Source organism: Trematomus bernacchii, unplaced genomic scaffold (genome assembly GCF_902827165.1).
Source record: "Trematomus bernacchii unplaced genomic scaffold, fTreBer1.1, whole genome shotgun sequence".
In the NCBI taxonomy this organism is placed as follows: Eukaryota; Metazoa; Chordata; class Actinopteri; order Perciformes; family Nototheniidae; genus Trematomus; species Trematomus bernacchii.
In genome coordinates, this window is record NW_022987644.1 from 710,199 (window position 1) to 725,767 (window position 15,569).

Below are 15,569 nucleotides of genomic sequence, written 5' to 3' on the forward strand. Positions count from 1 at the left end.
TATTAGAATACAATCTCCCCCAAAAAAGTTTTAAAGTATTGTTACAGTGGATGAAGGGGGTGGGGGAGGGGCATCTAAAGTCAAAGATGAATCTTGATTGGTCCAAATGTCACCCCGAGTGACCCACAACAATTCTGCTGCGTCTCCCCAGACACCAAATTATACACTTTTCTTTTTAGAGACCTTCAGACTTGGCTAAAATTGTCAAAATCAGTTTTGTAGTGTTTATATATCTGTTGTGGAGGATATCATGAAGCCTTGTTCAGATACAAAAAACTAGAGCGTAGTTGTTATATAATTTTAACTTGAAGCGGGTCACGGGAGACCCGAACACAACACAAGGGTTAACAGGTTCAGTTGTACTGTATTATGATGAGAGGACATTCATTTAACTATAACTTTAAAGATAGAGGAAGAGAAATATGAATAACATATATTTGTTAGCGGGAAGAAACATAAATATTAATTAGAAAAAGTCTTATTAAAACTTGAATTACTGGCTTTGGTTTCCAGCTCAGTGGCAGCCTTTAATATCGTTTACCATCCTCCAGCTGATTGCAAATCTGGTTTCCCCTTCTATATCTAAATATTAATAGTCTCCATTACACGAAAATTACTTTCATCTCCGACTCACATGGAGGGATTAGATTTTAATCAAGGCATTAAATATGGCTTTCTATTCCTGCAGATGGGAGAGATGGCAGGCAGTCAGTTAGATCCTGCTCTGTTTGCAGCCTCACACTGAAACCTGATACACTCTTTGTTATCACACAAGCTGCACGAGCGTAAACAAGAAGACAAAGAGAAATCTGCCAACATAACGATGAGCTTCTGTCAAGGATCAATGCATCAATATAATAAAGAAAAGAAAATAGAAAAACAAAGACCATTTTGAACATTAAAGCATGTCCCAGTAGAGGCAAAAAATACAAATATCAATCCTAAAAATGAGCATAATAAGGACACTTAAAGGGAAACTCCCTTTGCAGCAGCCATTTAAACAACAGACAGTATATAGATGGATAAATGCGTTACATTGAATATGCAATCAAAACAGCACAATAAAACAATTAGTGCAATTCTAATTGAAAGCATTGCCTATATACAAATACATTAAAATATCAAATATAATGTATTTTGTTTTTCTCTGTTAGATGCAGTTTAAGCCTTTCTTAAATAATGCTTTAATTGTCTGTATTGCAACCAACTTGTTGTTGCTTTAAGATGATATTTCTCTGCTCACTATCTTGCCTTTTAATATTACATCATGTTAAATCATTAAACGTTAAATCAAGAGAGTACATTATTCAAGACATTAAATATCCTGATCCTCAATAACATGTTATTTCAAAATCATATATTTTACAGCCCTTAACATAAAGCTTCAAATCATTTTGGGTATTTTATTAGAAAGTACACATATTGCAGTGCAGGTTTGGGCTGTAATAATGCTAAATGAAGTGTTAAATCTAAAGTATAGCAGTCCATTACTCTGCAGCTAATCTGATCCTGGCTGAATGTGTTCACTCCAACCTGCAGACAGACTCCAGGTGAGATCAATAAACTCTGATCAGCTTAAATGAATGACTCGCAGCAGGGCGCTCTCCTCTCTCTGGGGTATAAAAGACAAACCCAAGTGATGTGTAGCATGTTGTTTGATGCTCTGAACTTCAACATGGTTCAGTTTGTTGTGTTTGCCGTCCTGCTCATGTCTCTCGCTGTTTCAGCAAAAACATTTTTTAGAGAGACACCAAGTTGTTACCAGCCGGTGCCGAGGAAACCTGACTTTGGGGGTGAAGTAAGTAGCCTTTTTAGCTTCCTGTTGTTTCTCATGTTATGTCTTTCTGTTGGGGTCTAAAGGAACTCTGAATGTAAGTACTGAAAATAAATTGTCATTTAAAGGAATTTGGATAGTTTTATGAAAACGTTTTGCTGTTTCCAAGTAATATTTGACCAATTACTTGTCCAAAATTACCTCTTATGCTGTGTTTGCCCTCAATGACACTCAGGGCCGGCCCTAGACATTTTGGTGCCCTAGGCGAGATTATGATGTGGTGCCCCCCCGCCCCTCCAAGCAATACACAATAGAATATATAAAGAATAAATGAAAAATCTCTACAAAAGCCCAATACACCACACAAACTGAAACGTATTGACATGTTGGTTAGACCACGGAAAGATTTTAACATTTGAAAGTAAAATGCTTCAATCTGGAGCACTTTGAGCAGAATTACTAGAGACTAGATCTAGGGGGTACAACTCTAAACACCCATATGAAAAAGATCGGTTTACATTTTAATAATCAAATGACCAATAACAAATGAATGTAACGTATTTAATTTTTGTTGTTCATTCATATCTTATTTTACCTAGTTAACATTTATTTATATCTCCAGTTTTAAACGATATGTTTGGTTTACTGTCCTATAGTATACATTGGAATGATTTCAAACCTGTTATTTATCCCAATAATTATAAAGGTGTGCCTTGGAAATATGTGTTTACATAAATGGTGACCAAGCCGTTTGAGACCCACTGAGATAACTTAGACTAAAGTGAACTATCTGAACACTGAGTCCTTTACCTCACTGAGCTGTAGTTATCAGCCTCAATCCAACAACAATCCGCGGTACCGATGCTCGCCCTCTCTCTCTCTCTCTCGCTCGCTCGGAGGCTCTCTCTCACTTTGGCTGTGAGCTGCGGGCGCCTGATAAGTACATCCCCCACTTTCATCACTTACAGCGCCCATCGTACAGGGCAAATGCAAAATGTTGACTGGCCCGGGGTGCAAATGGTGTTTACTTTATTACATTATTAATGTAAATGTATTACATCAAGGGTAGAAAATTAGGCAGAATACAAATTTAAAATTCATTAATTAAATTATTATTATTTTTATTTTTTTCTCCCAGCGCAGCGCCCCTCCAGATCTGGCGCCCTAGGCGACCGGCTAGTTCGCCAGTGCCTAGGGCCGGCCCTGGTGACACTTCACATGTTGTAAACTGTAGTTCATCTTAGGTGACAGATGGTTTGAGTTAAACTTTTGCCAGTGAAGGTTCTGGGAAGGTATGCTTGGGAAAGTTTAACTCTGCACAAATAATCGTGTACTTACTGTAATAAAAAAAGGAATACAGTTCTCGGCGTTCCAACTGTGTGGTTTGCCTGCCTTGTCATTTTCTCTGACTTGATTTAATACCATTCGTGAGTTTGGCCGGGCTTCATTTAAAAAAAGGTTGAAACATCCAAACTTGTCTATTCCTCTGGCTGTGCTTTTTGCCTCTGCCTCACCACAATATCTGACCACTAAACCTGCAGCTCTTAAATAGAACTGCTGCTCGTGCAAGTGAACTCCTGAACCTCGCTCAGCTGCCCAAGTCCTGGGACTGGAGGAACGTAAATGGCGTGAACTTCGTCTCCACTACCCGTAACCAGCACATCCCTCAGTACTGCGGCTCGATCAACACAACTGTTATTGCTACGAATTGTACTTTTAACACTTAAGTGATACCATTTTTAAGTATATGGTCTCCTTAAAACTGTTTTGATCTATCTTGGAGCATCCAAACATTTGAGTTTTTTGGTTAAACATTGTTTTTACAAATTAAGCACTATACTATACTGTAGATGACTTACAATTTCCAAAAAAGACTTCGACAAAGTTTAAGGTTAAAGAAATGATTGCACAACAGTTGGATTAGACCAACAACCCTTAAAATGCATGTATGGTGTGTTTTCCTGGTTCTTCTATTGCAGACAGAGCTATCAAGCATTCATTGCAAATAAACATGAACCCTGTTTAAACATGCATGTAAATATGGCTAAAGCTACCACACTCTCCACAAGCCTAGACCTGACCATGCTCTAGTCCAGGGGTGGGCAATTATTTTTTCCATGGGGCCACATGAGAAACTGAAAATATTGTGGAGGGCCGGGCCAAAAGGCTGAACTCAATTCTGCATAATATTAATTGTATTTCTTTATAAAAAGCAGTAAATAGCATTGTTTTGACAAGCTGGTAAGAGTATATGTTATAGTTAAGCAATGAAAAAGTGAGGTTGCCTTACAAAAAAATGTCATTTATTAAATCAAATTTCCCAAAACAATGGTAAACAAAATGAACGTTTTTCACCATTTGTGACTCATATTAGTGAACATTTTCAGTCACATTCACTCAAACACATTTTGAGTTTCATTTACTGTTGGAAAGAGGTTCTTAGCATTCTAAAGACATCACAATATTGTCTTTGTACTCCAAATATTAAGCAAGATACATCATATTGAACTGTCACTAAACATCACTGAACTGTGATTTTGAGAAAAAGGCTTCCAAAGAAAGTGTCCCAGTTCACTGCTAGTTGGTGCCTTTACATGCCAACATTTGTAGTCTAACCACCTCATTTGGTGTTTTTAAGTTCTCTTTTCTTGTTCAGTGAGAGAAATCTAGTCTCTGCGGGGCTTTAACGAGTGCATCAAAGTCAGGTTGAATGTCTGAGGTGGAGATGCGAAGCACAGCTGACAGATGATCATCAGTGAGAGAGGATCTATACCTGGATTTCGTAAACTTCATAATTGAAAATGTTTGTTCACATATGTATGCGTGTCCATGCACTCGTTTACCTCCGTGAACAGATCGCTCCCTGTCGTCGTCCCTTTCATCGACCGCATTGCTGCCAGCTCCTCCGTAATCTTGAAGTCCGGTGTTATCCCGCGGACGAATACGAGTAACTGGGCTGTGTCGCGGACATCACAGCTCTCGTCCAAAGCCAAGGAGAAAAAGTCGTAACTTGCCACTTCACGTTGCAGCTGAAGCTCCAGATTCCCCGCAATGTCCTCGATCCTTCTAGTCACGGTTCGCCTGGACAGCGGGACTTGCTCAAATGCGGCTTTTTTTTCAGGGCATATTAGTGCTGCAGAGTCCACCAAGCATTCTTTTGACAAACTCCCCCTCCGAGAACGGCTTACTGTTTTTAGCAATTTTGTGGGATATCACAAAGCTGGTCATGGTTGCTGCATCACTGGATGTGTGAAGCTTGGTAAAAAAGCCTTGCTGCTTTTGCAGCTTAGCTAGCAAAGCTTCCGATGTCCGCGCCTTTTCAGCGTCAGTCAAGTTTTTATATTTCCCCGCGTGTTTCGTCTCGTAATGTCGACTCACATTGTACTCCTTAAACACGGCGATCTGCTCCCCGCAAACTAAACACACGGTTTTACCTCCGACTTCAGTAAATAAATACTTAGCAGTCCAATTTTTGTTGAAAACCCTGCATTCAGCATCTACCTTTCTTTTTTTAGCGGACATTTTTTTGAGGGCTAAAGTCGTCTTGTGACAAGGATCCTATAGAGTGGGGAAGTCCCTCCCCTTCCGGTTGAGCCCCATGGGACCTTATTTCGGAAAAGTTATGCATTGAAGTCAATGGAGAGAGAAAGATTATCTTTCAATCCCGTTTGAATTGTGCCACGAATTACACATATGATGTTTGTCAATTTAAAAGATAATTTTGCAAGTCAAAAAAATTAAAATGTGTCGTAAAACTGTGAAGTAACACATTTGTTTGTGTGAAAGGCTCAATGAACTACATCTCTGGTCAACCACACACGTCACCAAGATGGCCGTCACTACTGTCTTGTCAACAAACGATTGACTATCACCACAATGAAACACGTCCTGAAGAATGTCATGCAAAGCCTGCCTTCCTTTGATTCTCTCTGAACTGCCTGGTCGTTTTAATGTTTAATGTCAACCATTTGTGCAGATAGCATGAAGTAGAAAAGATCGCCGATGCTAACGTTAGCGTTAGCATTTCTCCCCCGGAATTAAATGGTGTATTATAGAATGATCACACCGGTGACAGTACTATTCAAAGGGTTCACGACATATGACTACTACTCTTACTGTTTAACATTTTGGGTTACTTAATGTTACTTCATGTTAAGGCTAATAAAAATGACAAGGCTGTAATGCTAACTAACGTGCTAGCTACTAGCTAGGTAGCTAACTTGATCAAGCCACTCCTGGTCGTTTCATCAGACGGGAAGCAAAAGAACGAGCAAGACCCATTGCTGGTATAATAACAACCTGGTACTAAGCACACAGGCATCTTGTTAAAGTTATCTTATCTTAGCCAGCGCCATATAGATAGATTATATCTATATTGCGCTGATTTTAGGTATCTGAATGGTGGAGGTAAACAATTGTGACATCACTTACGCGACTCTGGGATTTGTAGTCTTTCTAGTTACGTATTTTTCATAGTCTTATATTTCAACAGTTTTACGACAAACTGTGACTTTTTTGACATGGAAATGATTTTTTAAGATTGACAAACATCATATGTGTAATTCATGGCACAATTCAAACGGGATCGAAAGATAAGTTTTCTCTCCCCATTGACTTCAATGCATAACTTTTCCGGAATAAGGTCCCATACCCCGGAAGTAAGTGGGAGGGACTTCGCCACTCTATAATGTGCACGTCTTGATATACGTATTGCGTCATTATGCACGTGAATAAAAAACAACTTCAAAATAAAAGCAATGCAGCTTTAGTCCATGCATGAGGTAAAGTTAGAAAATATGTTTATTTTGTAATTTCCAATTAGCCTTACACGGGCCGGTCAGAGTCAACCAAAGGGCCGTATGTGGCCCGGGGGCCGTACGATGCCCAGGTCTGCTCTAGTCTTTAAGTGAACACTGTTCTATGATAAACACTATTTTCTCCGCCTTGTGTAGATCGCATCAACATTAAGAGGCGAGACGCTTGGCCGTCGGCTTATCTGTCCATCCAACACGTGGTGAACTGCGCTGACGCTGGCACCTGTCACGGAGGAGACCATGGAGGGGTGTGGGAGTACGCTCACAAACACGGGATCCCCGACGAGACCTGCAACAACTACCAGGCGATTGACCAGAGTAAGAACTCCAACAAATGAGTGCACTTGGTATGAATGTTTTCAGAATGCAAGCCCTTCAATGAATGTGGGACTTGCACAACTTTCGGGGCGTGCAACATTGTGCAGAACTACACTCTGTGGAAAGTAGGTGACTTTGGAGCAGTCAGTGGGCGCAAGGACATGATGGCAGAAATCTACGCTGGAGGACCCATCAGGTTGAGCTAAAGATCTTTTAGAAACTGGTTTTGCAGAGAATTGTATGCATGCTGCATTTGAAGCGTTCAAAGTTTTAGGACAGCCTTCACTTCAAAAACCCTAGTGATGGCTGTAAATGAACTACTTTCCTAAAGTCTGATAACTTGAATCTGTCTTCCCTCAGCTGTGGAATCATGGCCACGGAGAAACTGGACTTGCACACCGGGGTACACCGAGTATATTGAGACGACATTCATCAACCACATTGTGTCAGTGGCAGGCTGGACGGTAGAAAACGGCACTGAGTACTGGATTGTCCGCAACTCCTGGGGCGAACCATGGGTGAGACATACCATTTTAAAGGGCTTCAGTTACTTTTGAACTTGGCATTTAAAAATTAGAGTAAATTGAAATGCATGTGATGCACTTCATTTAATATCCAAATAACCTGAGATTTCTCTCTTTAGGGTGAGGAAGGCTGGCTCAAGATTGTGACCAGTGCCTACAAAAGGAGGGAGTGGAAGCAAGTACAACCTGGCTTTGGAAGAAGACTGCATGTATGGAGACATGATTGTACCCTCAAGCTACACTAATGCAACTTAATCCTCATTACAGTAACCCTCTTTATTTTCTTTGTCTGTGGGTCAATTAGTTTGTTAACTGGAATTGAGATTTGTTCAAGCCGGTGAAATAAAATATTGTGCGCTAACTTCAGTGAATTTGTGCTTTTTCTGAATATGTGGAAGAACAGGAGGCTTTATTTCCCTCTGGTAGCGTTACGTTGAAAATCTCACTTGATGTTGCGGTTTTATATTTTAATGCATTTTAAACCATGGCCAAGGAATCTAATAACACAGCAAGTTTGTCTAAAACGGTTTCTTGGCTTTAGATGCAAATCTCTTCAAAATCAAAGGCAGACATCTGAAGCATGGGTCACTTATTCATAATGCCACTTAGTCTTTCACTTAACCATTGACTCTGAACTTGGAAACTTTTTAAGGTGAAGCCCCAAGCTGAAGGCAACTCATTTAAAAAGCTGAGGATAGCCTTAAAGTAAAAAGTGAGCCTCTACCCAAAAATAGAAAAATATGGTGTTACATTTTTGAACAAAGAACTGACAAATGGGGTCTCACAGGTAAGGGGGTGGGCTCATGACTGCCTACATTTTGGGTTGAACAATTCCTTAAGGATGGCCACACCTGAGATCACATGCCCCACAAACCTAGATATTTAACATTACCGTATATGCACAATGAAAGGCACTCCATTTTTGGTATTAAAAAGTTGGGAAATTAATTTCTCTCCTGGGGAAACATTTACAAATGTATTCAGGGGCACATTTCTAGTACCGATTCAGAAATTGTATTCGTGGTTGATGCAAATCATGTAGCCTCATTTGCTTTTGCCTCGATCTGCATGTCGACGGATACAAGGTCAGGTTGTAGGGGGTGTAAATACAAAACTGTCAAGGCTTTAGAGCCCAACACTGACAGCTATTGTTTCCCGAGACTTAATGACATAAAACAGCCCTCCTGTTACCTTGAGACAAATGAAAGCCAAATGACATTTGTTTGTTCTACATCTCTGAGCTTGATAAACAGACACCTCATATTGACTGACATGCTTTATTAGTTTCAATTCTTTCATGCTACTGGAGTTACATTCAGTGTAATCACCAGTTATCTACAGTGGCACACGTAATGGTACAATGGCATCCTCCGAGTTCCTGTGCAATTACAAAGAGCCCATTTTCTTGCTGTTCATCTGGGGAACAAAAGAAAACTGAGCACTTAGATATGTGGTTCAGGGGACACAACAATAATAAAAATGCGTAAACACAAGCTGCTGTGCTCGGCTGCTGATATGGAAATGTTTCCCATTAACTGCACTTCCCATTCAGCATCTCCAGGGAGAACAAAGGATAATCAAACCTTATGCAGCGCTGTTAACTTGAAGCCTCCAAACCTTGCAAACCTTAAGCCTATAAAGCTGTGGCGTGTCCAAGCAGAGGCCCACTGTGAAAACAAATATTGAACATCATTTGGTTGCTCAATAATACGCGATCAAGCACCCACCCTCGAGCAATTTTTTTCACGTGGAATCAAATTTGCGCTCTGATTACATTTCCTGCATGTTTTCTCATTTGCATAATCACAAACAGAGTTCTAATGGATGCGAATGAAAACACATGGTAATCTTTGGGACTCAAAATGAACGAGCCGTCGTTCTGCCGTGATCGGGGAAAGAAAGTAGGTATGGATAATGCATGTTGCAAAATGCACGTGAGCCATTTTCACACTGAGTGATTCAGCATTCATCTTCATTAGAGCAATCGATACGGCAACATTGATATTTCGGCAATCTCTGCAAACCCATTATGTATTGTTTCGTGATCAATATGTCGCTCTGTAAACATATAGAAGGGGGTGGGTGTAATACAAAAAGAGTATTATGATCCTTTGGTGGGGCAGGGGTCTGGATTATGAGCTTAAATAGAGTTGGAGGGAATATCCACTTCAGTAATATCTTTGAGAAAGGCATTGTAATGATTTATCCATGGCAGCAGTGTATGCAGAAACCTGTGTGTGTGCTTTGTGTAAACCTTCCCAATGTGTTCACCTCTCCAAGGCCACTACTGAAATTTGCCTCATGAAATAAGCAACAGATTGAAGGCAGCCACAGAAACACATGCTGGTATTTCACAGAGAAATGTGTTCTCCAATTCTTCCTAAGAGGTAACAGACACAATATCTTATGGTAGTGATTCAAAACATGCCCAAATGATGCATTTAAATTATTACTATCAGTATGAGCAGATGCAATAGGGTTGGAAGAAAAAAGGCATCGGATTTCTTCATGCATTTTACACCATCAATCTTTCATTTATCTTGTCAAATATGGAGTGAGTTTCACCCCAAATGAATCACATTTTGTTCTGTTTGCCACAAAACAAGGCCAGGATCATAGCGCAGATGTATTTCTGATTGTAATCATAATGTATGAAGCAGATTAGCTCGACGGGATGGTATAAATCACACATTATCATACCCCTAACTTCAGCAAACGGCATGCCTGAGCTGATTTGCATTGCATAATACATCTTGCACACAAACATTGTAAATGGTAGTCTCACATTGCTAATGAGCCCACGCTGGAAATTTGATGTGGTGATTAAAAACAAAGTGACTTCCTCAGCCAGCCACCACTTTTCCTGATGATCCGTGTTTTTCTCGCTGTAAAAAAACAAACACTTACACAACAATCACTTAGTCCGTGTGATTCCCAAATCGATTTACAGGCCAGAGCTCCCCCGCTGATGTTATGCATCATTCCCCTGCTAATCTCACTTCCTTGTCCAATATACTCACACAACCTCGAGGCGGCCGCAGAATTAGCTTTAGTTAATGGAGGAGTATTAATCCCTCTTAGTCACAACAAAATTAAGAAATAATATGGCCATGAATATTTCAGTTGCTCTGCAGCAACACAGGAATCTGCTCGCACAATCTGCCCTGGCTTGCAAAAAAAGAATTGGCGATTACATGTACATTATTAATGCCTCATCATGAAATTCATATTTTGCACCAGCTCTGGAGTGGAAATCCAATGAGCAGCCAATACTATTTCAAACTAACTTGCTGAACCTACAGAATGGCCTCTGAAACTCATCGGACCGTGCTTCTGTTCTGCCTTTATCACTCTGTCTCCTAAAAGGTAGCACATTCTTATTAGATCCCTTAAAAATAGATGTGAAGCTTTTCAAGTCAGTGAGTTCTTGCAGCCTCCCCCTGGAAGTTTTAATTAGAACACCAGTCAGTCGTGTTATCATTGTTTCAAGAGGGCCGCTTCCACATTCCTGAGCTGCCCACTTCATCACAGGATCAGAGGAGAGAGAACGCACTGTTTACTGCCTCATATTCCCCCCCGAGAACCACAATCTGGATCACTTCTATCACTGAAGGAGAGTCTATGTGCTGCACGTTGATTGACAGGATACTTGAGGGGATATCTTGCAAATGTAAAGACTAAGAGATTCTCTTTTTGATGTAAACAAAGCGGCAGTTTTACAGATGTATAGAAACAGACATGATGAGGTCTACTGCTCTTTATAAAACCACACCATATCAAACATATCGGAGATACTGTGAATGTGATGTTTCAGATTGATTACATCACAACTCACTCGCTTCAATTGAGGCTACATCTAAAGGCAACATGTTCCACTTTGTCTAACCTTCAGTACAACGTTTTTCTTTATATCTCTCGCAACCCCAACAGATGTGTCTTTTTACAGGGTGGAAAGGCAAACATCAAGATGTGGCTTTAAGACATTGAAACAACTTAAATGGTTGACCTTTCTTGGGTAGGAACCTGTCTCTTAAAGATCACTTTATTGTATAACTTTTCTTACAATAGTGAAGAAATATTAGAACAGACTAAGAATGTGGTAATTCCATGTCATGTGTGATGACATCATGTTATAGTAAGTGCTGTTTCTTTATTATATCATTTAATTAATTGATATCAAATCACTGGATTATGATTATTTTTGCATTATGCTTATCACAGTTGTCTAAGGTGCTACTGGTGCCAAACAAAAGAATAATGGCTGCATAACACTAACAGTAAGCAACAGATTGTTTGGCAAGGTGAACTGACCCTTTAACAACACTTTATGGACAAATGTATGCTGGTGTTTTTTATGTAGTCCCACATTTGTACACATGCATTATTAGATATACTAGAACCCAGACATGTATTGTATATTCTTTGGATTATGAGTCCTACGTGATTGTTCTGTGCAGTTGCTGTGAACTCCTCTCTGTGAATGACCAGTGTTGCTTCAGTGAAATCACAATATACTTTAATGACATCTGACTGTTATGAGGACATCATGGCTGACTTCATCTTCCAGCCTTCACTACTGTAGGTGTTGTTTGCCACTCTCATTCAGGAGGAAAGAAGGTAGGGAGGGGTCTTTGGTGTTTATGGACTGACCTGTAACTGCACTCTGCTGCCCCCTGTCGAAGAGCAGCTCTGCATGTTGTGTTTACATCAGGACTGAGAGGACTGATGTGTTGTTTTGTCTGGATTTTACGAGGTTTTTAATGCCAGGACTCACAGCATGTCACAGTTAAACTGGAGTTTAATACGCCACGAGACGTCATAAAGGGTTATTTCCTTCTATTAAGTTTACAATTCTGGATGTAAACAGACATTTGATTACAAAAAGGTTATAAACATATACAATACAATGTCTTTTTTTCTTTCTCTGTGATTTTATTCAAGAAACCTGCCTTTTTATTTACTACCAATCAAATCCAATTTGGTTATTTATTTAAGAAATAATCAGAGTATTTGTTCCAGCTGTGGAAACTGTAAACATGAGGATCTGGTTAAAAGCCTTGCCTCATATAGGTTACATTTTAACATAATAGGATGCATGAGAACAGATTGTTCCTCCCTGGACAGAGAGGAGGGCAGCTTCATGGAACAAAGGGCCTCTGCTGCTGGCACACAAGGGGTTAAGGTGTGTGAACGCCCGGGTTGGTGCTGATGGTTTTCAGGCACGATGATTAACGATATTGATCCACGAAACACGCAGAATTGTAATGTTTTAGCACCGAGGGGGGAACAAAGAGCCGAGCCACCCTCATCTAATTGATCGGTACTCGCGCTGAAATAATGTAATTAGTCTTTGTGCGCGTAATTATTTCTCTGTGCGCCCAAATCATTAACTATTAACAACTTTTTTCCACAAGAAAATGTCCGAATCTCTGGAATGATGATTGATGCAGACAGAGCCCCTGCCTGCACGAAAACAAGTCTTTCTAAATGTGGCTTCTGAAGAAAGGGAGCTTGCTTTCATCCTGATCACAAACTTGGTTTTGAAGGCAGAGCGCCCCGCCCTCCTGGTCCTTATAACCAGAACGCCTGTTCGCAGGACGTTCAAACATAACAGGAACACTGGAGACCGCATCGCTGTGCATGAACCATTCCTGGAGACCAACTCTGGCTACAAAGACTTTAACGGATTACTCTGGTTGTTTATCTTCATATGACCGCGAGCAAACGACCAGAAGTGACCATGGATTTTCTCAATCACAACTATTTGAACGCGCGCAACCCCTACGACTACACTTTTAATTTTTGGAACGACTATCTCGGGCTCACCACGTTGGTGACGAAGAATAATAAGCTCAGCATGCCTCAAAATCCCAACTCCATAACAGAGTCCCTGAAAGCCACGCTGGGTTTGGATGACTCCCCGGCGTGTCCGTGCGTAATCTCGGGAGGAGTTGGAGAAAACGGGCACCTGGACTGCTGCTGCCCTTCTGGAAGCCCCCCTCCGACCTCCATCCTGGACCTGAAGGAGCGTTTCTCCATACTGAGCCCCTTCCACAGCCAGCTCGGGGTGCAGCTGCCGGAGAGAGAGGTGGGTTTCGGCGGGAGCTTCGCCGGGTTCGACCTGTTCGGCATGGAGAGGAAGATGCGTAAACCCGCCTCCAGGAGCAAGCAGGAGCCCAAAATCTGCGTCTTCTGCCGAAATAACGGAGCGCCAGAGGAGGTGTACGGCTCCCACGTCCTGAAGACCCCGGATGGGAGGGTGGTGTGCCCGATTCTGAGGGCTTACACCTGCCCCCTGTGCAGTGCCAACGGGGACAATGCCCACACGATCAAATACTGTCCGCTGTCTAAAGACCAGCCATCCCAGCGACCATTAAAGGGAGGGAGGGCTGTGGGGGGTAAGAGGATGAAAATATTCTGAGCAGATATGGCTACAAAGTTAAATTGAATTGCACTGAACAATTTCCAGATGACTGTTTTGATTTCGGCTCTATAGCCTTTATCCCAGTTTCATAAACATATTGATTTCCTCTAAGAACTCTTATATTTTTATAGTTATCTTTTATCCACATAGAATAATTTTATGCTTTATACATTGGATTTATTTTTCTTGCTAGTTCATAGTCATTTGAGCGTGTGTGCATATAAATACATGTATCAATAATCACAAAGTGTGAATACATTTAAAGAGTATTTTGGTCATGTAGGGAAACGCAGTGACATTGGCAAAGGGGATGAATGTCATATTTCTTACCAAGTATTTTTGTACAGTGAGCTAAGCTTGCTGCAATTTTCTTTCTCGTCTTAGAAAACCAAAGTTATGTTTGCCATTAAAGAAGCTCAAGAATGTGTCATTCATGAGTGCATTTGTGCGTCTGAGTGGAGGAGGAACTCTTTGATCCCATCTGCCTGCCTCAAAAACTCCACAACATATTTTCCAACTTGCTCCCAAAAGTTGACATTCAATCTGCGAGGCAGGAAGAAAAAAAAAAAAAGAGACAATGTGGCCTCTGTTTAAGGCTCATGTTCTCTAGGGAACATTATAATCAATTGTTGCCAAGCCAAACCTCTTTTCCAATCCTATGTTATGAGAATGTTATCTGACTTCACAAGCAGTCAGAAATGAGATTTACTACATTTCTTTATGTTTACATTCCCAAATAAGGGCGACACACTGGATTTCCTTTCTCCGTCAGCTCTCTCTTTCTCTCTGGTGTTCTTCTTTCTTTTTGTTTTGGTTTGCCCTGACAAAGTACCCACCACAGAGAGAGTCCCATGTACCCTACACTCTGAGCATAGGGGGAACAAGAGCAAATGAATGTTCAATAACATGTGATCCCATTATTTCTTTTCCTGAAGAATCCAAAAAAGATGCAAAAATGTTGTGAATGTATGATTGAAAGTGTCACTTGCAGGACTGCACATTTATGACAGTTTTGTTAACCAAAGGAATCCAAATTGCATTGAAGAAATAAGAGAGATTTGCTGTATTGTATATAAAGTGATGTTTATTCAGTATTTTAACATTACAAGTGACTTCAGAGGGCGCTACCTCAACAGGATTTTGTACTTACATGTCAAATGTCAACAGCAGTTTATTGATATAGTGCTGCCATTTATAATAAGGGTTTTGATAGTATTTTTGATCTTTGTATAACATAATTGTATTTTCATTTCGTTGCATTTAACATTATGGAAGTGAATTTCCAAGAAGCTATAAGCATTGCTCACCAAAAGGTGATTGTCTGTACATAATGATTATACCCATACTTTTTAAAGTTTAGTTGTTCAATGTGACATTCTTGAGAGTGTGCAAGGTATTGAAAAAGGCTGACAAAATGTGCCACTTTTAACAGAGGTTTTTTGGATTAAATGAATAATAGAAAAAAAAGAAACACTGTTGAACTTTGTTATTTATATTTTACCACAATTTCCTGTATGCTGCTGTGCAGAATAACAACATATGAATCCACTAGAGAAATAAAAACCTATCAAATATTTGGAGCTATGTGGTCATGTTTGCTCAACATCTGACTGAGAGGGTGTATACACTTTTCCTAAGATATGTAAGAGTGTAGATTGACTGTAAGCATTCTTTTCTAGATTGACTGTTTGAATTTAAGCAGGAAATTCCACTAA

At 40.3% G+C, this 15,569-nt stretch overlaps 1 protein-coding gene and 1 pseudogene across 1 annotated transcript; both read left to right on the forward strand.

Moving 5' to 3' along the window:
• The first annotated feature begins 1,667 nt into the window (after nt 1–1,667).
• Nucleotides 1,668–7,780, forward strand: LOC117485242 (annotated as a pseudogene).
• Nucleotides 7,781–12,969: 5,189 nt separating this feature from the next.
• Nucleotides 12,970–15,325, forward strand: nanos1 (nanos homolog 1). Its single transcript, XM_034133759.1, has one exon. It carries the CDS (start codon nt 13,141–13,143, stop codon nt 13,849–13,851), a length of 711 nt encoding a protein of 236 aa, XP_033989650.1. The 5' UTR covers nt 12,970–13,140; the 3' UTR covers nt 13,852–15,325.
• Nucleotides 15,326–15,569: the final 244 nt, after the last annotated feature.

Coding starts and splice junctions, on each gene's coding strand:
- nanos1 (XM_034133759.1), top strand. CDS start 13,141: ATGACCGCGAGCAAACGACCAGAAGTGACCATGGATTTTCTCAATCAC.